Raw genomic sequence first — 22,581 nt, 5'->3', positions numbered from 1 at the left:
GATACATAAAAATGGCATCGGTAAGCAGTGAAGGGATTTAGATTAGGTAAATACTCACTGACAGTCAGTTTGGGAGCCATGAAAAATGTTGCCTGAAAATGCCGGTCTCTAATTCTAGAGACAGAGAAGGAGGGAACTGACCTCCACCACGAAACAAATAATCCACAGGACCCTTCTTCTTTTTTTAAACTCACTGATTCAGCTCGCCTTGTTTTATATTGGCCATCAAAAATAGTATTATATTCTTATCACGTGCCAAAGAATGGGAAGGGGGTGTGGAGGAGAGGTGGTGAGTGTGATACGGCGAAAGCCTTCGAGGAATTTCATTTCTGGAAGTGCGCTTAGCCCACGCTCCGGAGACATTTTTGCACAGAGCTGCAGCTTCTTTGCAGCTCAGTTTCACTCCTCACCTCCTAGTCCATGCCTGTGTGTGTGTGTGTGTACATGTGGGCATATGCCCTACCCTGATGAGAGAGCCTGCTTTTCCAACCGCGGCCCTGGCAATTAGCAATCCTGAGATTAGGCGGGAAGGGCCAATCCTTCCTCTTTACAAAGCTCTTCGGAATCTCCAGTTTCCAAACGCCACCTGTGCTTGCACGATCTCTTCTTTAAATGCCTTTATGTCTATTTCTTCATTTCTCAGCTTTCATAACAAGTCAGATAAGACAATATTATCTCAAGGAACAGGGGAGGAGGACGGGCGCAGGCCTCCACTCCGCCCCCGATGGGTAACCTTACCATGAGGTCCCTGACCCCTCTCTGTCCTTTAAATTCCTTATGATGATGAAATACATGAAATACGCCTCCCGCAGCTTCTGCTCCCAGCTGAGCACAGAGCCTGAGGCAAGGCTTGATCTCAGGACCCATGAGATCATGACCTGAGCCAAAACCAAGAGTCGGTGGCTCAACTGACTGAGCCACCCAGGAGCCCCAGAGCCTAGCTTTTTATTTATTTTAATTTATTTAGTTTTTCAAAAGATTTTATTTATTTATTTGACAGACAGAGATCACAAGTAGGCAGAGAGGCAGGAGAGAGAGAAAGGGAAGCAGGCTCCCTGCTGAGCAGAGAGCCTGGTGCCCATCTTGATCCCAGGACCCCGGGATCATGACCTGAGCCGAAGGCAGAGGCTTTAACTCACTCAGCCACCCAGGCGCCCAAGCCTAGCTTTTAAACTGATGTTAATGTACATCCCACTTTCGCCTAAACCCATAGGTCTGATGTGAATTCATTGTTATCAGCAGTCACCCTCTGAAACACCCACATGTCTATGATATGGGTCCCTTAGATGATGCTTTCCATCTTTTTCCTCCTCCTCTTTGTCTTTCTCCTCTTCCCCTTCCACTTCCTTCATTTTTTTCCCTATTACTGAAGATCTGAGATAGAGATTAAATAAAAAACCCAGAAAAGAAAATCACTTAAAATAATTAGAAGGTTTCTGCATGTAATTTCTTATTCAGCAGAGCAGAGGTTAATTCCCGGGCCCTTTAGCTTAATAAATTTCATTACTTACATGATAACCAAGTGTTTTTCCCACCACCACTATGGGCAGTCGATCCATGGACTTTTTTTAATGAATTACTGCATAATGCAATTTACCAAATCCCAAAATAATTGCGGTCTAATTACACTGTTCTTGCCACCACCCTCAAAGCACAGAACCTCCTAAGCTTGCCACTTGAACCAAGTGCCACTTCCTAGAAGCCTGGCAGGGCTTAGAGCCAAACCAACCCCCCCGGGCTGTGTGCACAGCAAGAGAGTTGTAACAGCAACCATTCATGGCTTTGACCATGACAATGGTGATGAAAACCATGATTGCTACCATTTACTGAATAGCTCCCAGGTTCCCGGCATGATGCTAATTGCTTCTCATGCACGGTCCTAGGCTGGGTATTCATTTATCCCAGTTATGCAGATGAGGAAAAGTGAGTCTGGGGGAGGAGACAATGACCCACCCACAGTCACAGACAGTGAGACACAAGGAAACCATAACTAGTTAAAACTAGAACAGACCATTTCCCGAAACCAGTGCATGTTCCTCCTGCAACACTTTGGATCAAACCACCTGGGTTTAAATTCCAGCACCACCACTTACTGACCTTCGGTTAGGCTATTTGACCCCTCTGAGCCTTAGTTTGCTCCTTGGCAAAATGGGGATAACTACCTAGTCCCTGGGGGTGTTGCGAGGATTCAAGGAGATGATGCGTGTTGGGGTCCCTTGTTCAGCACCTCGCTTGGATGCTTGCTGGGTACAGTCTTCCTCCTCCCCGAACCTAGCTGCTTCTCTTCCACAGCACCCACCACCCTGCCTCCCAGTCCTCACTCTAACAGGTTCAGATCCTCCTACATCTGGTTCCTCACTGCCCTGACGCCCTCAAGGGCGACTCTCCGAGACCTACTTCTTTTGGCAGAGTTTCAGCCAAGGATGATGGTATTTTAAAGGTGGGAACCTTGGGGCGCCTGGTTGGTTCAGTCGGTTAAGCATCTGCCTTTGCTCAGGTCTGATCTCAGCGTCCTGGGACTGAGCCCCGCTTTAGGCTCCCTGCTCAGAGGGAGTCGGCTTCCCCTCCCCATTCATGTTCTCTTTCTCTCTCAAGTAAATGAAAATAAATCTTAAAAAAATAAATAAATAAAAATAAAAGTGAGAATCATGACAATTGAGTCAGGTGACAGAGACAGAGAGACACTCAGCTGGGACCACATTCTGTAGCATAGAGCTGGGAACTACCAGGACTCGAGGTAAAGGTTTACCTCCCTCACATAAAAGAGGTTCGCCTTCAGGAGGAAGTACAAATATGGAGGCCTCATGATCATGTAGGACCCAGCTTCCATCTGTCTTTCAGTCCACTATTCTTACTAATCGCCTCCAACTGCAGAGTTTCCTCACACTCACATAATAGCTGCTGGGGCTGCAGCCATCACCCCTAAGTCTTAGGCAGCAGGAAGGAAGAAGGCAAAGGTCGAAGGGCATATCCCCTCCCACCACGCCTTGTTAACTCCCTTCAAAGCGGTTTCCCAGAAGCCCCTCCCAATACAGTGTTGCCTGTTGTTCTCTCGTTGATTTTTTTTTTTTTAATCTAGGCATTTAAATGCCCAAGATAATGTGGTTTGTTACCAAGGAAGCTGAGGAAATGGGAATTTGGCAGGTAACCAGCACTTTCTGCCGTTAGAACAAAGGAAAGGAGGCCGAGGAGGAAAACCAGCAAGTATAGATCACCTTTGCTCTGTGAGGCACAGTCTTCAAGGAGCCCATGGTCTAGTAGGAAAAGCAGACCAAAAGACAGGCCATCACCATGGAGGGTGATGAGCACAGCGGGGAGCACGTAAGCAGGAGGAGGGGTGGGTGGGAGAAGCCTGGAGGAGGGACTTGAACCAGCCCTGAGCTGGGTGGGGAGAGTGTGAGATTGAAGGGTCCATAGCTGACAATTTTTCCCAAACCTTGAAGGACAAGTAGCAATCAGCCAAGTGAAGAAGCAGAAGGTAGTGCCGGAAGAAGCAAAATCGGGGGCCATTTAAAGGGGTAGCGAGTTGCAAAGAAATGGCTGGATAAGAGGTTGTAGATTGCTGGGCAGGAAAACTCTTCCCTTCTTCCCTTCTGGGTTCTTTGGCAGGCCTAATAATTACACTGACAGGAGACAGATCAATAGGAGCAAAAAGAAAAATGTAATTTTGCATATACAGGTGTCTGTAGAAATCTGATACTCAGAAGTCTCCAAAGCAGGCACCTTTTATACCTTCCGGACAAAGAAACAACCTATCAGTGAAGAACTGACCAGAGCAAGGGGTTTGGGCTTGGGGTCGCCAATTAGTGGAGAAGCACCAAGGGCGGTTCACACAGCCTTCTGGGCCTTGAATTTTCCCTCCCTGGTGATAAGTGGTGTAGGAAAGATGTTAGGGTTTGAAGACAATGGTCAAGAAAGAATTCTTGAGACATCTTTGGTGCAAAAAGGAGGTTTTATAAAAGCACGGGGACAGGCCCCTTGGGCAGAAAGAGTTGCGCCGGGGTCATGAGTGGCCCATTTAAGGGTGGAAGGGGGTTCGGGGTAGCGTAAGTCTTGAAGGAATTTGGAAGCAACGTTTCCAGGACCTTGAGGGGCAAAGTATTGTTGTCTAATAAAACCTGAGTCATGAGACCCGTCAGACGTTTATCGGTGGGTCATATACTTAAGGGTTGATTGCCAACATGTATCTTGGGGGAGTAGCGATAAAGGAAGTTTCCAAAGGAATTTTTATATGTTAAAGTAGACTCACAGGTCTTAGGGGTTGGGCTAAGACTGCCTTTTGGCTTTAGCAAAGTATCAATGTTGAGGCAGTCGAGTTCCTGGGGGAATGTCACTCTGCCTGTTTGGAGGATCTGTCCGTGGGCTGCAGGTCGTAAGGAAAGTCAGTAAGTTTTCTTCTGCCTTTGTTTCCCACATCACTAAGGATGCCTCTCTTCCTCCTGGTACACGGAGGGTGCCTTACACCGGGAAGATTTATTTCCTGCTCTCAGGGGGACAAAAGAGGGTCAGAGTGTCCTCCTCGCACTGGCTGTATCTTAATACAAAATCATCTTAATTCTAATCATCTTAATTCAAAACCATCAATATGCCACAGAGGCATATTTGGGGACGGCATATTCTATTTCCCTTCAAAATAAAGCCCACATCTCAGCAGGCCTTACTGTCATGGAAGATTCGGGACTTTGTCCTGAGGACAGTGGAGAGCCGTGGAAGGGTTGGGCGTGCTCTGATGGGAATGATGAGCTCTGCATTTTTATTTTATTTTATTTTATTTTATTTTATTTTATTTTATTTTATTTTATTTTATTTTAAGATTGTATTTATTTGTCAGAGAGCGAGCACAAGCAGGCAGAGCGGCAGTCAGAGGCAGAGGGAAATGCAGGCTCCCTGCTGGACAAGGAACTCGATGCGGGACTCGATCCCAAGACCCTGAGATCATGACCTGAGCCGAAGGCAGTGGCTTAACCGACTGAGCCACCCAGGCGAGGTCTGCATTTCAGAAAGCGCCCTGTGGCATCCAAGTAGACACAGGCTGAGAAAGGGAAAAGGACCAGGAAGCTACTTAGAATAACAGAGGCAAGGAAGGACGGTTTCTGACTCAGATGGCGACAGGAAGGAAGGCAGTCAGGGGCTGTTGAAGAGGTTGAGCTGGCATCGCTTCCTGAGAAGCTGGTGGACATGACCCCTTCAAGGGGTCAGAAGTCATCTCCCCATTTGACAGGTGAAACATGCTGCTTTTTGCCACCCTAGAGGGACTCCTGAACAGCACACTCACCCGCGGCCAAAGAAACACTCTATGTCTTACCTCCCTCCACCTCAAACGGTGTCTGCTAGGGGCAGGTGCACGGTGCCACACCTCAGAAATGCCACCTGACGTTTGCAAAGGAATCAGAGAGAATAAAACCGAAGGAGGTACTTGGCGATGTCTCCACAGACGATCGGGTCCCAGCCGTGTTTTCCTTCCACCTGCTTTAGAGACCAAAAGGAACCCACAAACGAGACCCACAAACGGGACCTCTTTGCGGGCTGAGTCATTCAGGCAGGACCAAGATCCGAATGGAAGCTTTTGATCTGAGGGGTCAAATCCTGACTGGGCAAATCTCCCATTGTTGGGCATTACAATTAGCAAATGACCCAGGGACGGTAAAGAGATGTTCGGGTGTGATTTAATAAGAATGTGGTTGCCATAAGTACCCAGAATATGTTTGCCGTCAATTTGCTGTATACACAATATGCTACCAGTGCAATCTTTTGTGTATGCAGTTGACCTTTATCTCTGGCAATCTTGTCCTATAAAGAAGAGTGAAATCCTCCATTGCAAATCATTAGCACTCAGGAAATGGCTTTAATTTGCATGCTGACAAAGATATTAACTTGGGTGGTGGTGGAGGGGGGCACACTACAACACGTCCTTTTGTCTGAAAGGCAGTTCAAAATCTGTGTTGTGACTACAGTTGACTGAAGTTCAATTGCTGTAATAAATGTATTCCAAATTTCATCTCAATTGCATTTGCATTTTAATGAATGATTCTCACCTTCTTGTCAATTTGGCAGCCAGGCTAGATTTATTAAGTTATTGTATAAACAGGGCATTCTAATGCGGGAATTTAAATGCAAAATATTTGCTGGGTGCGTATGAATTGGGGCTGCGTTATTAATTTTTTGCCTGTATGGGTTGCCTGAAAATTCAAGAATTTAAGGATGGCATTTCAGATGCCTTCTCTCCATCAGGTTGGCCCTCTCCCTCTCGGAAATCAATATGTCTGGGTGGGCTGACAAAGCAAGGCGAGAGCCAGCCAGATGAAAAGGGCTCTCCAAGTCTCCAGGCTCCACGAACTGCAAAGAAACTTGATTTCTTTGCTATCCTTTGAAAACAGTAAAATTTGCTTAAGTGAAAATTTCCCGTGTAGGCGATTCCCGTCTTTGAGAGCAGGACATCCCCGAAATCGGATTGCCGGTCTTGTTTGTTCATTTTAATGTCATTCTGCCTTTCCCCATTGAACCACTCCTGGTTTTACAGCCTCATATTTCTTGCAGACAGAGACGGAAAATATGAGTGAAAACCAGCTGGAGGAAGAGCCATAATGCCATTAAAAGTTAGGTTTTGGTTTTTTGGATTTTGTTTTGTTTGTTTTGTTTTTTAAAGTACATCTGGGCTCTTGGTTTTTAACAAAGTGATTTGCGGAGGTTAATCCCACCCCCCCAGGAGAGAGGGTGACCATGAGTTCCCTTTGCTACTCCCCCAGCACCGTACCGCAGAACTCCACAGCTTCTAGAAAGGCCCCTGTGAAGGGAGCTGGGCTGCTTTCGATGCTGTTCAGCCCTAGTTTCCTCTACGGCCCTCAGGATGGAGCGGATTCTGTTAAAAAGGAGACTTACTGCAAGCCAAGCGCCCTCAAAGGTTGACAGTGTCTACTACCCATGGGCTTCAGTAATTTTCTGCGATGAAGTGATCGCTAGCACGTGTTAAAGTTTTACTCCAAACCTGCAGCAAGGAAAGCAAGCTTCTAATAGATCAACGATTTGTAACAGAAATAGAGTTCTAATAGTTCAAAGATTTCTTCCTGGAGAATTCTTTTGTTTTGTTGGGGGTTTTTTGTTTTGTTTTTTGTTTTTGTTCTCTCTTTTTTTAGGATTTTATTTATTTATTTGGCAGACAGAGATCACAAGTAGGCAGAGAGGCAGGTGAGAGAGAGGAAGGGAAGCAGGCTCCTGGCTGAGCAGAGACCCGGATGTGGCGCTCGATCCCAGGACCCGGGGATCATGACCTGAGCCGAAGGCATAGGCTTTAACCCACTGAGCCACCCAGGTGCCCGTTTTTGTTTTCTTAATAGAGGAAAGGGGACAGCCAGACTAATGCATCTCAGACCTCAGTGCATATATGAATCACCTGGGGGTCCTCCTAAAATGCAGTTTCTCATTCAGGAGGTCTGAAGGGGACCCAAGATTCTGCCTTTCTCACAAACTCCTAAGTGATGTGGATGATGCTAGTAAAAAGACCACCACACTTTGAGTAACAAGGAGCTAGTTAGATAGCCCTGCCCAAGGGAGGAATGATTTGTTAAAAGTTAAGAGCCTTGGGGTGCCTGGGTGGCTCAGTGGGTTAAGCCTCTGCCTTCAGCTCAGGTCATGGTCCCGGGGTCCTGGGATCGAGCCCCACATCAGGCTCTCTGCTCAGCGGGGAGCCTGCTTCTCCCTCTCTCTGCTTGCCTCTCTGCCTATTTGTGATCTCTGCCTGTCAAATAAATAAAATCTTAAAAAAAAAAAAAATTTAAGGGCCTTGTTGCAAGTCTGATGGGCCAGTTGTGTGGGGCAATCTAACATCCCGAAAGGGCTCTTTATGTCATCAAAAGATATCAGAAGTTTGCACAAGTATTTTATTAAGTATGCTAGATACTTCTCAGAATGAGCTGTAAATTATTTTGTGATCTAAGCTCTATTCTGGACCATCTTTTCTCAAGTCTGAGGCGATTTCTTTCTTATTACCATATTTTATCTTATCTAAGAGGGACATTATCCCCCACACATTTGAACATCTCTGAACTGGGGATGTAATGTACAATTATTTTCTTAATTTAACTGGCATGGGTCTTTCCTTCTTTGTGATTCAAAAATAAAAGTGCAGGGGCACCTGGGTGGCTCAATGGGTTAAACCTCTGCCTTCAGCTCAGGTCATGATCTCAGGGTCCTGGGATCGAGCCCCGCCATTGGGCTCCCTGCTCAGCAGGGAGCCTGCTTCCCCCCCCTTCTCTCTCTTTCTGCCTCTCTGCCTTCATGTGATCTCTGTCTGTCAAATAAGCAAATAAAATCTTAAAAAAACAAGACAAAACAATGAGAAATTCAAAGCTTTAAAAAATAAAAGTGCATCTTATAATAGACAATGTGTTGGTCAGCTATTTTCACCATAACGCTATGTAACAAGCTGCCCCAAACTCAGTGACTTGCAGGACATATTTCTTCCTTTGCCCATGTGTCTATAGGTTAACTGAGGCTTGGCCGATCTTGGCTGAGATTCAGTGGGTTTAGTTCTGTTCCTCATGCCTTTCTCATTCTTCCGGGTTCAGCAAAAGAGTGGGGTTTATTATCGTCATGGACCCAATTCAAGCTTCTGTTCAAGTGACATCTGCTAACATCCATAGGCCAAGGAAGTCACATGAAAGGCAAAAGCCAAGGTGCTGGGAAAGGGGGAGTGTGAATAATGACTTCAATCTGCCACAGGTGGTATCTGGGATTGGGTGAAACATGGTCTAAAAGCAGAAAAGCTAAGCCACCAGTTTCTATTCTATAAGCCTAGAAATGACCGCTGCACACAACATACAGCCTGGAGATAAACAAACTCCAAGCTTTACAGCTTCCTGTTGAATGTGCTTGAACCGGCAGCGCACAGGTGGAGACGGGAACATTCTGGAACCAGCTCTCCTGGCTTCCAAGCCCTGCTTTTCCCACGTTCCAGCTGTGATGGACCCTCATTGTTTACCGACAACTTTCCATGTTTTCTCACCTGGAAATCACACCAACCCCTCGGGAATGTTAGCAAGTTGGCAACAACAATGTTAGCAGTAACAGCTCCAGCTCCCAATCATTGAGTCCTATGTACCAGGCACCATTCTAAGCTCTTTATATCCACCAACTCACTTAATCCTCTCAAAGGCCCTTGAAGGCAAGATCTAAGATTTTTCCCATTCAAAGTTGAAGAGACTGTAGTTCAGAGAGGTTTTTGGGGGTGTGTGTTGTGTGTGTGTGTGTGTTTAAGATTTTATTTCTTTATTTGAGAGAGACAGAGCAGGAGTGAGAGGAGGGACAGGAAAGGGAGAAGCTGAGCAGGGAAGCTGATGTGGGGCTGTATCTCAGGACCCCGGGATCATGACCTGAGCCAAAGACAGATGCTTAACCAACTGCCCCTGTAGTTCAGAGAGGTTTAAAACCTGCCGAAGAGAGGGGTTAAAGTAAAGGTCCCATGCAGAGGCTGTCCCCAGCAAGCCTCACCATGTACTTATGGCTCCTCAAGTCTGAAGGTGCTGGGGAAGAAAAACCTGGGCTTCCTTACCGGACAGCAGGACTCCATAGCCAAAGACAGCCTCTGGTCTGTCTCAGCTAAGCCCTGCTCAGAACATTCCCACTGCCGAAGTGTGCAATCTCCATTCATGGGATCGCACGCAGACTCCCGTGCCGAGAACATATGTCCCTTAGAAATAAAAACCCACCCCCATGCACTGGTTAGGAATAAGTGGCACTGGGTAGAGGAAGCTTTCCATTTTATAATCGGCTTCTTCCTCCGCTTGCCTGATGCAGTTAATTATTTGACTCCCCATCGTTCCTCTTGCGATGTTAGCCAGGGGAGTTTTACAGCGTGGAAAGCGGTGAACAGGAGGCCCCGGGTGAGTGGATTTAAAGGCGAAAACTGCTCTTCCCTGCAAATAGCTCCCTTCACACAAATAGCCTGGTAATCAGCAATAATGATGGAGAAAATGTAGGGAGAATACAAGGGAATTAGATAGGAATTTGCTAAAATATTAAGTATTTTTAAACGGGCCTCCATGGTGCCGTGGGAGCGCTTCTCGGAGTACCGAATGAACATCCTGTAGCCTGAAGTTCCCAGAATAGACTGGAGTGTCTGACGTGAGGGCCCAGACCCCCCTCCTGAACCACGCTTGTCTCTCACCCGGCTCTTTCCAGAAGATCTAGCAGCTGGGAGTCTGGCTGCTTTGGTTTGCTTTGGTTTGGATGGTAATTCCAATAGAACACCTGCTGACTAGATTCCCCAAGCCCGGTTCCCCTACCCCATTCTGTGAGTTACAGAGGCCTTCGCCACTCTGGGCATTTAGGGTTCTGTTACAGACGTGGTTTTACACAGGATCCTCCCTGTAGAGGTCCCTGAGCGAAATCTCTTCCCAGTTTCAACACCAGGAATAAGGAGGCATCTCCCGAGCAGGTCTCTAAAAATTGTATGGTCATTAGGAATCACACGAGGGATTGTGTTTCCCTCCTTGCATTAGCCACCAGGATGCTCAGGGCCAAACTGGCACCCCTGATCACGTGGTACAGGTTTTGACACCTGTCTGACCTGATGTTGGCCTTCTTGTTTTCCTTGCCTTTTTCACTTTTTAAAAAATGTTCTGCCTCTAATACTTTTTGGAATAAGGGCATCACTGAGTCAAACTGAGTCTCACCAACCTCTTCATTACAATAAAAGGACAGCTCACTAAGACTGCAGAGGGAAAGGCTGTGAATTCTCTGAGGATGTGTTCACCTTTGTAACGCCAGTGCCTCGAACACGACCTAACACAGAGTCAGGGTCTAACACAGAGTCCAACGCCTAACAGGTGTGCAGCCTAAGGTGTGCCATGTCATAGTCAAGCCCTTTTCATTTGCTGTGGCACGGACCATCAGCGTGGCCCTTTCTATAAATTAATTTAATCGGGATGTGGTGGACCCTCACAGCCAAAGAATAGAAACAGTAAGCGGTTCCATGATCGCACTGCAACAGTTTGAGCAGAAATGTGCTGTCTCACACTTCTGGAGGCTGGAAGTCCAAGGTCAGTGTGTTGGGGGATTGGTTCCTTCGGAGCCCTGTAAGGGAGACTCCGTACCATGCCTCCACCCAGCTTCTCAAGACTGCCATTTCTGATGTTCCCCATTGCCGGTGGAAACATCACCCACATCTCTGCCTCCATCTTTATACGGCCTTCTCCCTGTGTGCGGGCCTCGGTCCAAACTTCCCCTTTTGATAAGGACACCAGTCCTACTGGATGAGGGCCCACCCTATGCCAGCACCACCTCATCTTACCTAATTGCCTGAGCAATGACCTTATTTCTAAGTAAGGTCACATTCTGGATACTGGGAGTTAAGGCTTCAACCTATGCATTGTAGGACAGTTCAATCCATAATTCATAATACACAACTTCAGGGGAAGACGGTGGCTTTGAAATCAGACACTGAAATCCAAGCCCAAAGCCCACCAAACTGGCCAGGTCTGTTCCGTCCGTGGGACCCTCCCCTTGTCATGCTCAATCATCAGACATGATGAGTCTTCCCCACACCTGCCTCCGCTCTTTCTGTCCCTGAAGACCATGGTCTGTCCTGGGACAGACACCTTTCAATGATGACCTTTCACTCCCTAAGAGAATCTGGGCAACTCCAAGGGAGGTTTCATAGGTAAAGGCCTTGCCAGTCAAGGCCAAGTCACTCAAGTTCGCCAAGGACCCAGTGACCCACAGAGTCTCTAAAGTTGATGGACCTTCGGGGTAGGCAGGTGAGACTTCCCGGGGGAAGTCTATAACCCAGCACACCGGACAGCAGGACTCCGTAGCTCAACCCACTACCAGGTTCAGACCCAGTGATAACGGCAGCGTCTAGATACAACACAGAGCTGTTATGAGAATACATAAGTTAATCCACGCCTCCAGGAGCAAAAGGGTTGGGGAGGGGCAGAAGCAGAGGCGAGCAGGGCTAAGGTCTACCACAGATGTGAAACCCTATCACTGCCTAGTTCACTTCAAAGGCCTCTTCTCTACATGGTTTGTTACATCTCAAGAACACACTGGAGGCAGGTGAGTCTTATTGAACTCCAGCAGCAGAGAGGGGCCTCTACAGCTCTGTTACTGGGTTCCTGCACAAGAGGATGTTAGATTGAGTTAATAGCAATGAACTTCTTAATTAAAATGGTAAAATCTACTGCCTCCTGGAGTAGCGCCCTGGAGCAAGGCTGTGGGGAAGGAGCAGGTACCCGAAGCAGCAGAGTCCCCTGGTATTTTCCTGCTTATCCCAGTCCAGGACACAGCTCTTCCTTTCTTCCCCTCTCCTTTCCTTCCCTCTTTCCTTTTCCCCTTCTTTCCTTTCTCTCTTTTTCCCTTCTTTCCTTCCTTCCATTTTTAGAGCAGGACCTTTCTACCACAAGTCTTAAATAAAACACCACTATCTAAAGCAAATACAATGCATCAGTAACAAAAGTGCATTGTGCAATATCACATTTTATTCCATGAAAATTGAACTTCCTTACTCTAAAATTGTAATTGCCCAGGGCCTTTGCATATGCTGCTCCCTTTACTTGAAACACTCTTCCCCCAGAAACCTGCATGCCACCTTCTCAGCAAGACCTTTTGTTGGTCATCTATGTATTTTAATTTTATTTACATTCAATTAATTAACATAGAGCATACTATTAGTGTCAGAGGTAGAGTTCAGTGATTCATCAGTTGCATATAATACCCAGGGCTCATTACACAACGTGTCCTCCTTAATGCCCATCCCCCAGTTACCCCATCCCCCACCGACCTCCCCTCCAACAAGCCTCAGTTTCTTTCCTAGAGTTAAAGAGTCTCTTACGGTTTGTCTCCCTCTCTGATTTCAACTTATTTTATATTCCCCCCCCCCTTCCTCTATGCTCCTCTGTTTTGTTTCTTAAATTCCACATATGAGTGAAATCATAAGATAATTGCCTTTCTCTGGTTGACTTGTTTTGCTTAGCATTATACCCTCTAGTTCCAGCCACATTATTGCAAATGGCAAGATTTCTTTTTCTCGTGGCTGAGTAACATCTCATTGTCTATATACGTATATACCACATCTTCTTTATCCATTCAGCTGAGCTTGTATTTCAACCTGCACACACTCTCCCCCTACCCCTGGCAGCCACTCCCCCCCACGTCCCGACTTTATGATCTTCCGCAGCACCTCACATACTGTCTAGAGCTCACTTCTTCGTTTTCATCCTTCTCCACCTGACTTTCCCGAGCGCAGGAATATTGCGGCTGTTTTGTTCGCTGCTGTATCTCAGCACCTAGAGGGAGTGCCTGGCACACAGTAAGAATTCAATAAATTACCGTCTGATGGTTGATAATGATGCAGTTATCCAAGCAGACAGACAAAGATCAAGTTGGGCGTGAATCACTGCAATGAAGAATCTAACAACATTTTTGATGTATGACTCCCGACAGCCTTCAAGCTCCCCCCCCCCCCCACTGTCTCTTTCCCTTCTGTCCACCCCTGGGCAAGCTAACAAGAAGGTCCAGCTGCTGCTTTTGGTGCTGGAGGGAAGCTCAAGCCACAGACAAGGGACTGCTCACCCCAGCCCCACTCCCTGACCACGATAAAACCCTGAGGCAGTCACCCGTCTCTGCTCTCGCAGGCTGATTTCAGACCTGCTTGGGAACCTCCCTGCTCTGCCCAGAAAGTCTCATTATGTGAGTACAAAGTTGCTTCACACCTTTTTAGTACATCTGTGATGTCTGTTTCAAACTTCGGAACCAAATTTTGAGCAAGGAGCCTCAGTGAAGTAACACAACAAAGGTGGCTGTCACATCAGCCCCAGCCCCCAGGTTGGCTCTGCAATAGCTTTGTTTGTGCTACAGCAAGAAAACCGTCATTTGTGAAATTAAGAGGTTGCCAGTGGTAACAGTTTTCTTTTTTATCAGGTTATCCTGTAACCTCAGGACACTCTTTTGATTAGTGGATTCAGAAGCTTAAAAGCAAAATAGAAGCACACTGTTGTTCCAAACACAAATTCCACATCATATCAACGGCTCGCATTCCTCAACCTAAAAATAAAAGCCAGGAAAAAGCTCCTAGACAATTAAGGGCCAAAGTTATCTGTCACACAGTTTCACTGGGTTACCCCAGGTTACACATTCATTTATTTTTGCACAATTTTGTCCGAGAGGAAACTGAGAGATTATTTTGCTATGACAAGAATATGAACTGGGAGAATATGTGATCCTTGCCTGCAACTGGCTGGCTGGGTTGGACATGTGACACGTAGTGTAGACATTCAGAAAATGTGACATGAGCCGAGAAGCAGGGTCTAAGTGTAGAAAAAGATGACTGATGTCACCTGTCAGTGACATATTTGTAAGAAATTCAAATACCATAGGCTGTCATTGAAGCTAAGACACATCACTTAAAACAAAACAAGATAAAAAATACTGCCAATTAAATTAAGACAATGCTTTCTTATCCCTTTAGAACTTCTATTTCATAAAAATATTATGTCACGATTTTTAAAAGCTTCTCTTCACTCTCCTAGACAATTTTTAATATATCACTCTCTGCATTAAAGGGAAAATGTAAGAGAAATACATTGCTTAAGAGATTCTTTTTTTTTTTTTTTAAGATTTTTATTTATTTGACAGAAAGACAGAGAGCGCGCATGAGAGGGGAGAAGGTCAGAGAGAGAAACAGAGTCCCCGTTGAGCAGGGAGCCCAATGTGGGACTCCATTCAGGGACTCCAGGATCATGACCCGAGCCGCAGGCAGTCCCTTAACCAACTGAGGCACCCAGGCACCCCACTTAAAAGATTCTACAAATTTTTGCATATTTAAAATCCAGCTCCTCTGAATCCCATGTTTTCATTAAAGTCAACAGTGCTGTATGCAACATATCTTAAAAAGATGCTTTGCGGGGCCCCTGGGTGGCTCAGTGGGTTAAGCCTCTCTCTGCCTTCGGCTCAGGTCATGATCTCACGGTCCTGAGATCGAGCCCCGGGCTCTCCGCTCGGCAGGGAGCCTGCTACCCTCTCTCTCTGTCTGTCTCTCTGCCTACTTGTGATCTCTCTCTCTCTCTCTCTCTCTCGTCAAATAAATAAATAAAATCTTAAAAAAAAAATGGATGCTTTGCTATTGTTGCCAGATTTTCTTCCTAGCTACTGATCCCCGGTCTGCAAATTTTCATACTGTCACTATCTTGATTTTATAAGAGTATGTTTTTTAAAAATGTACATTTCAGACCCCAACTCATGATCCAGTGGTTTTGCGGTCTAAAACATCAAGGGAGGCTATTGTGTGGTCAGGCTGTCCAGAGTCACAAAAAAGTTAGAATGTGTAGATGATGACAAACACAATAAAACACACACACTCGTCTCACACATGTTAAGATGTGAAAAAAATGTGCTTTGCAGAATTGGTCAACACAACAGAAATGGCAGGAAAAGCTTATACAAAATGAACCAATCTGGTATCTAACAGGATGTTTTGTAGTTTTGTACTGTCATTAGCTTGAAAAGCTGTTTATAAAAACTCAAACATTTGCAGATTCCTGAAACATTTCTAGAAGTTCTATTTCTAGCAACTCCCAGATCAGGGCTCACTTCAATCCAGACCCCAAAGCCCTGAACCACCTGCTCCCTGCCAGGTGCCAGCTTTCGCTCTGGCCACTCTCCCGTATTCCTTCTGTGCTCCAGCTTTTGAAAGACACTTGTAGTTTCCTAAACGGGCCATCTTCGGATTCAGCCATCCTAGTCAGTTCCAGCTGCTATAATAAAGTACCATAGACTGCGTGGCTTGCAAATGACAAAAACTTATTTCCCACGTTCTGGAAACTGGAAGTCTGGATCAAAGTGCCAGCACGGGCAGGTTCTGGTGAGAACCTCTTCCGGGTTGTGGACTGCTGGAATCTTGTTGTATCCTCACACGATGGGCAGCAGAGAAAGGAAGGAAGCTTTCCCATGACCCTTTAAGCGTACTAATCCCTTTCATGAGGGCTCCACCCTTATGACCTCATCTAATCCTAACTTTCTGATACCATCACATTGGGGGTAGGGTTTCAACATATAAATTTTAAGGGGACACAAACATTTAGTCGATAATTCACCTCTTCGCATTTATAACTAACTGCTATTCCATCCACTTATATGCCATTTCCCACGTGTTTTCCTACTGGTAAATCCCTACTTATTCCAAATGTCACCTCCCCCGGGAAGCCCTCTTAGATTTCTCTAGGTCCCTGTAGCTCTTTCTACATTGTGCTCAGAGTGTATGTTCGTGGGTGTACTTCCTCTATCATACTGTGAACTCTCTGGCCGCAGATGCCTTATCTTATTGCTGTGTATAACTTCAGTCTCCTCACAGTGTCTGGACTAGCAGGTTCTCAGGCAATGTCTGCCCAAGAACTAAATGAATGAAAAGTTATCACTGTGTGATGCAATTTAAAAAAATACTGGGAAAGCTCCACCCCCTGCCTCCCAGCATATTTTTCCCAGTGGACATTATGAGAAGCCACTGCTGACATGCAAATGTCCTCAGTAACACCTTAACTCTTCCTAGAAAATGAACAAGGATTAATTAATCCATCAAAATCTAACCAAGACAGCTTGCTGAGAACATTCCCCTCCAAAGCTGAGCACGAGAGAAAGACAAGGAGACAGAAAGAGGTTACTCAGAACAAAGGAAAGGAGGTCTCGCTTCATGCAGGAAGATGTCTCCAACCATCCCCTAGTCTGAATTAGGTGCTCTCTTCTTACAAAGCTCAGAGTCCTTCTCACGCTCCGTCATTCTTCACCATCATTGGTTTACTCTTAGAGCAGCATTCTGTTCATCACCGTGTCCCCAGTGGTGAGCACAGTCCCCAGCACACACTGGTTGCTTAAGAGGAATTTTGAGAATAAAAGTAAATCTCGGAACCGATACTCACGGCTGGGGAAACATGGTGGTGGTTCAACACGGTGCCTAACAACTTCCCAGAGAGTCAGGACAGACAGAGAGATGGGTTCAGTCCTTCTCCACCAGAGTGCTTCAAACTCCAACCCCAAGGTGACAAACGGCAAAATGGGGGAGGGGTGTAGACCAGTCAGCACAGAATGTCTTGGCATCAAGCCCCAGTATCAGGACGTCTGATTAGGAAACAGTGGTGGGGTCACGAAGTCTCAACGTATGTCACATGACACAGCAAACACCTATACACCTTACTGCCTCCACTTTGCAGCCCTTGTGAAGCATGTGAAGCAAATGTGAGCATTTAGGTGAATCTGAGAGAAGGCAGCCTTGGCCAGGAGCCCAGGCCCTACAGGACTGATCTGCCACCGATTATCACGGATGAGCCCCTTTCCAAGCATAAAAGTGTCTCATCTTGCGGGGTGTGGATTATTATGCTCATTTCATAGCATCTAACAGAGTGTCTGGCACATAATAGTTGCTCAATAAATATTTGTTGAATAATGGACTGAAGAAGGAACTGAGGCCAGAGAGGTCCTTCTGGCTCTGGAGTTCCAAAGGCAAGGAGGTTCCTGCCCTGGAGGTATGAGGGTGTCCTTCAGAGATGATCAGTCCCAGGACAATGTAACACTGTCTTTGGGGCACCTGGGTGGCTCAGTCGGTTAAGCATCTGCCTTCGACTCAGGTCATGATCCCAGAGTCCTGGGATCGAGCCCCGCTTCGGGCAGCAGAGAGCCTGCTTCTCCCTCTCCCTCTGCCTGTTGCTCTGCCTCCTTGTGCTCTCTCTCCATCTCTCTAATAAATAAATAAATAAATAAAATCTTTAAAATATATATGTATATAGCACTGTCTTCACGATCAGCTCAACTTTGTTGCTCTCTCCCGCCCCCCCAACCCCCTCCAGCATGCTGATCCAGTCGGCGAAGATAGGCCGCGGCTACTTCAGCATGCTGCGAGAAGAGAGCGCCTTGAAAAAGAAGCAACAGCAACTTCAGAAACTCAAAGAGGAAGAAAGACACAAATTCCAGCCAGCCAAAAAGATGTCAGACATCCATTACGGCGAAATTCTTCTGGCGTAAGTAGATGCGGCAGCTGCAGCGCCCACAGTCTGGGGAAGGGCTGTGCCGAGCGAACGCCGCCTGCCTGGGCCGGGAGATGGCGGTTGTCTCTGACCAGAAGCCCCCTCTCAGGCTGGCGTCTGACCATTGCTTTTAGTCTGCTCCTACCTACCTCTCAGCCTGACCTCCTGGGACTCCGTGGAGTATCTTCTGCTACAGATGTTTGTTCTCATGTCTGATGTCAAGAGCTATCCAAGAACTCCTGTTGGTTCCCAAATGTGTCTCTTTCCCTCCCTCTACACGGCCTGCCCCTCGCCCTAGGCCTCTCCTCATGCTGTTCCTTGGGCCTTCAGTAACAGCCTTTCCCACATCCTCTTCTGACTAAAGTTCTACTTATGGAAAGCCCAAGGTGAATGGCGCCCTTTCCTGATATTTCCTGGAATCCAGATCAACCCCTTCCGAAACCTACTCAGATTCAGGGTTCCTGTACCGTGTTTGTGTGCTCGTTTACTTTAACCCACATTAAGGTCTCTATTCTAGACCTTCAGCTGCACCCTCAAATCCTAGCTCAGTGTCCACCCAAAGCAGGTGCACAAGAAATGGTTGTTGGCTTGTTGACTAAAGTAGCCCCCACTTTCTGTACCGCTCTGTCCTCTGGTTGGGAGAGGACCATCAACGGACCGGTCCATCACGAAATGTGCATTCACGTAACAACAGCAATGGGGAAGATGACAGTAACAACCACAACAATAATTAAAACGAGTGTCTAATCTGTGCTTTATGCACATCTTCTCATCTAAATTTCAAAATATTCCTTAGATAGGTAATATTTTTACCCACCCCCTTTTTGAGATTAGGAATTAACTTTAGAAATGCTCACATAATTCCCCTGTTACTCAGGTCATAAATTAAAAAGCATCCCTGAGGGGTGTCTGGGTGGCTCAGTGGGTTAAAGCCTCTGCCTTCGGCTCAGGTCATGATCTCAGGGTCCTGGGATCGAACCCAGCATGGGGCTCTCTGCTCAGCAGGGAATCTTCTTCCCTTCCTCTCTCTGCCTGCCTCTCTGCCTACTTGGGATCTGTCAGATAAATAAATAAAATCTTAAAATAAAATAAAATAAAAAGCATCCCTGAGTCCCTGAGTGACACCAAAATTCCTAGGCTATGCCATTCCGCATGGACAGACTCCTAGGATACTTGGACTTCAATAAAGCATGAATCTGGGATGGAAAGGAGGTATTGAGGCAGGTGGAGAGGGAAGGATGGTGGAAATGGCCTGTCCCCATAGCCATTGTCCTGTTACAGCCAAGGTCTCAACCCTGGCTACACATCGGAATCACCTGGGCAGTTTTATTTTTTAAATACCAATGCCCAGAGAAAGATGGCAGAGTAGGAGGACCCAAAGCTCACTTCATCCCACGGATACAACTAGATAACACAAAATACCAATGCCCAGGGTGCTTCCCAGACCAACTACATCAGACCCTCTGGAGGTGCTGCTTGTGTCCAGGTATGTTTGAAAGTATGTTTGAGTATGTTTGAAAGTTCCCACAATGACTTCCACGTGGAGCCAAGGTCGACAGCCACTCTGCTAGGGCTTCCAGGACCCACACTGCCAGGCTGTCAGCTAAAGAGGAAAGGAATTCACAGCAGACACCCCGCTTTCCTCCACAATATGTCCCAAATTCTGTTCTTCACTGTGCGAACTTAGAGAAGTATCAATATGTGCTTCTTTTTTTTTTCTTTTTTGAAGATTTATATATGTACTTGAGAGAGACAGAGAGAGAGAGAAAGAGAGCGTGAGAAGGAGGGGCAGAGGGAGAGGGAGAGAGACCCTCAGGCAGACCCATTCTGAGCAGGGAGCCCGATGTGGAGCTCAATCCCAGGATCCTGAGACCGTGACCTGAGCTGAAACCAAGAGTCGGATGCTTAATGGGATATGCCATTCCAGGCGCCCCTCAGCATATGCTGCTTAAAAACAAGGGTCCTATCAGTGAGATCCTATATCACGTGACCTTTCTGCGTATGGCTCCCTTCACTTACCAGAATGTTTTTGAGGTTTATCTCAGACAGAAAGCAGATTGGTGGTTGCCAGGGGCCGAGGGAGGGAGGGAGTGGGGAGTAACTGCTTAATGGGGAGGGGGCCTCCTTGGGGGTGAGGAAAATGTTCTGGAACCACACGGAGTTGATGGTATCACAAGGCATTCCTACCACGCAGGAAATTCCAAAGGGTTAAGGAGTTCGGTGCCAAGAACCAGGGTCTAAGACCAAATATTAGAACAAAGGATATTCCTAGTGCTGTTACCACTTAGGAGACTACAAGGGTTTGGAGAGCCTTATGCCGGAAGCTGGGGGGCAGAGAACATAGATAGCATTTCTATGATTTCACTAATGCCTATCCCCTCAAGGTTAGGGGGCAAAAAGAGAGTCTGGATAGATACTCCAGAAGCGTGGCTTTTGAGCAGGATCTTTAATGCTGAATAGAAAGAGATGTGGTGGGGCGCCTGGGTGGCTCAGTGGGTTAAGCCGCTGCCTTCGGCTCAGGTCATGATCTTGGGTTCCTGGGATCGAGCCCCGTATCGGGCCCTCTGCTCAGCAGGGAGCCTGCTTCTCCTCTCTCTCTCTGCCTGCCTCTCTGCCTACTTGTGATCTCTGTCTGTCCAATAAATAAATAAAATCTTAAAAAAAAGAAAAAAGAATGAAAGAGACGTGGTTAGACCCATCAGTATCAGCCCAGCAGAAGTTCCTACGGCCAGCATTTCTGACTAGGAAGACCAGAGCTGAAAGTGGACGGTGTCATCTTTCGGAAACGTGATTTTCAGAGTGAAAAGAAAGCAGGCAAGTCATGACCTGAGCCACCAGCATCCATCCACTAAATGGGCCACCAATAATGCCTGCTCATGGGATAGAGGCACATGATAGAGAGAAGGCCAGCCACTCAATGAGGAAGGCAGTTCTTACTTTACCCATGAGGGTTCCAAGAGCTTAGTGCAAACTCTGCTTTCCCTGAGCCAACGGTGCTTAGAGCCCAGGATTCTTTTTTTTTTTTTTTTCCATTATGTTCTGTTAGTCACCATACAGCCCATCATTAATTTGGGGGGCTCCTACTGACAAGCAGCCAGCTGGCAGACTTTCCAGGACATAAGGAGAAGGAAAGAACTCGGGATTCCTTCTTGCAGGAGCTGCATTCAGATTAACGGGCCAATGAACAGGTGCTGGGGAAGGGGGAGAGGCATCTGTTAAAGAGTTTCTTGCAACTTTCTCAAGGCTTCTGTTGCCACGTCTCCCTTGTTTGAATAGGGTTTTAATCCACGGTCATAGAACACGATTCTCTCTTCTCCCATCCATGTTTCAGAGCGTGAGACATGGTTTATTTAAAGTTTAATAAGCTTAAATATGCATGAGATCGTTCTTCTCATAGACACTGGTCTCCTTGTGTCTTATCTGGTGGATTCTAGGAGCAGCACAAGTGTGGCTGTTACAATAAAAGGGGAGGCCATGACTGCTGTGTAGCCATCAAATGCAGGTGGAGAAGCAAGGGTTAAAAAATAGCAATGGGGGGCGCCTGGGCGGCTCAGTGGGTTAAGCCGCTGCCTTGGCTCAGGTCATGATCTCAGGGTCTTGGGATCAAGCCCTGCATCGGGCTCTCTGCTCAGCAGGGAACCTGCTTCCCTCTCTTTCTCTCTCTGCTTGCCTCTCTGTCTACTGTGATCTCTCTCTGTCAAATAAATAAATAAAATCTTTTAAAAAAAAAAAGAGAGAAAAAAAATAACAATGGGGAATTCTCCATACCAGGATCACCAGTGGATAAGTTGGGTTGGAGTCAGGACTTCTCCCATACAGCTGTTCAACTCTGGGCCAGTCACTGCACCTCTCTGAGCCTCCTTCACCCAGATGCCTGGTACCAAACTCCCAGGTTTGTTATGAGGACCCAATGAAACAGGGCTTAGCGTAGAGCCTGGCATACCAGACAAGAAGCCCTCAGTAACTATTAGCTATTATTATTCAATAAGGTGAATTTCATCTCTCTGGGCCTCAATTACCCAAAATCCTCAGATTTATGGCAAAAAATCTTCCTTTCCAGGCAGGCCCGAAAGCATCTCTCATCTAAGAGCCGCGTGCTACAAACATAATTCCAGTCACCGAAGTATCAGAAAGACAAGTGTTCATTTATAATACTTTTTTAACAAGGTATTTGATCTTGCGCATTATAAAAGCGAGAGGGATTACTCCACTCTCCCCCCCCACCCCCCCATCCCCACCCCGCGGATCCAAGACCATAGGATAAGTTCTTTCAGACAGAAGTTTTAATTCTGACAAAGTAGGCAAAGGGAAAAAGAAAATCAAGCATGTCCCGGAAGATTTCTGCCTGCTAGCGGCTTTCCCACCGTGCTCAATGACCTCGTTTTTCAGTTGCAGATTTAGCTGAAAAGGTGGGAAAAAAAACAAGGGTGGAATTTTTCTTGTTATCCTGGTTGAAGGAGGACAGAAAACCAGAGCTTAAGGACTGGAACAGTTGGGTTAATGTCTATGTCGTCTAAACCACTGGAGATACAGTTGCCCCACAGGGGCAAGCCTAGGTATTTGCTTCTGGCTCCTC

General features: G+C 46.6%; 1 protein-coding gene across 3 annotated transcripts in view; it reads left to right on the top strand.

Annotated features, from left to right (window-relative positions):
- CCDC60 (coiled-coil domain containing 60) overlaps positions 1–22,581 on the top strand; it is a 164,947-nt gene that overhangs the window by 89,063 nt on the left and 53,303 nt on the right. For all 3 annotated transcript variants that reach the window (XR_014302953.1, XM_082699779.1, XM_082699778.1), the window contains exon 3: positions 17,829–17,999. Coding sequence is in view for 2 of the 3 variants with exons in the window: in XM_082699779.1 (XP_082555905.1) it covers positions 17,829–17,999 (171 nt within the window). In the remaining variant the exon portion in view is untranslated. The remainder of the gene's footprint in view (positions 1–17,828; positions 18,000–22,581) is intronic.

Source organism: Mustela nivalis (assembly GCF_964662115.1).
Source record: "Mustela nivalis genome assembly, chromosome: 14".
NCBI classification, from domain to species: domain Eukaryota; kingdom Metazoa; phylum Chordata; class Mammalia; order Carnivora; family Mustelidae; genus Mustela; species Mustela nivalis.
This window is presented reverse-complemented; position numbering and strand designations above follow the sequence as displayed.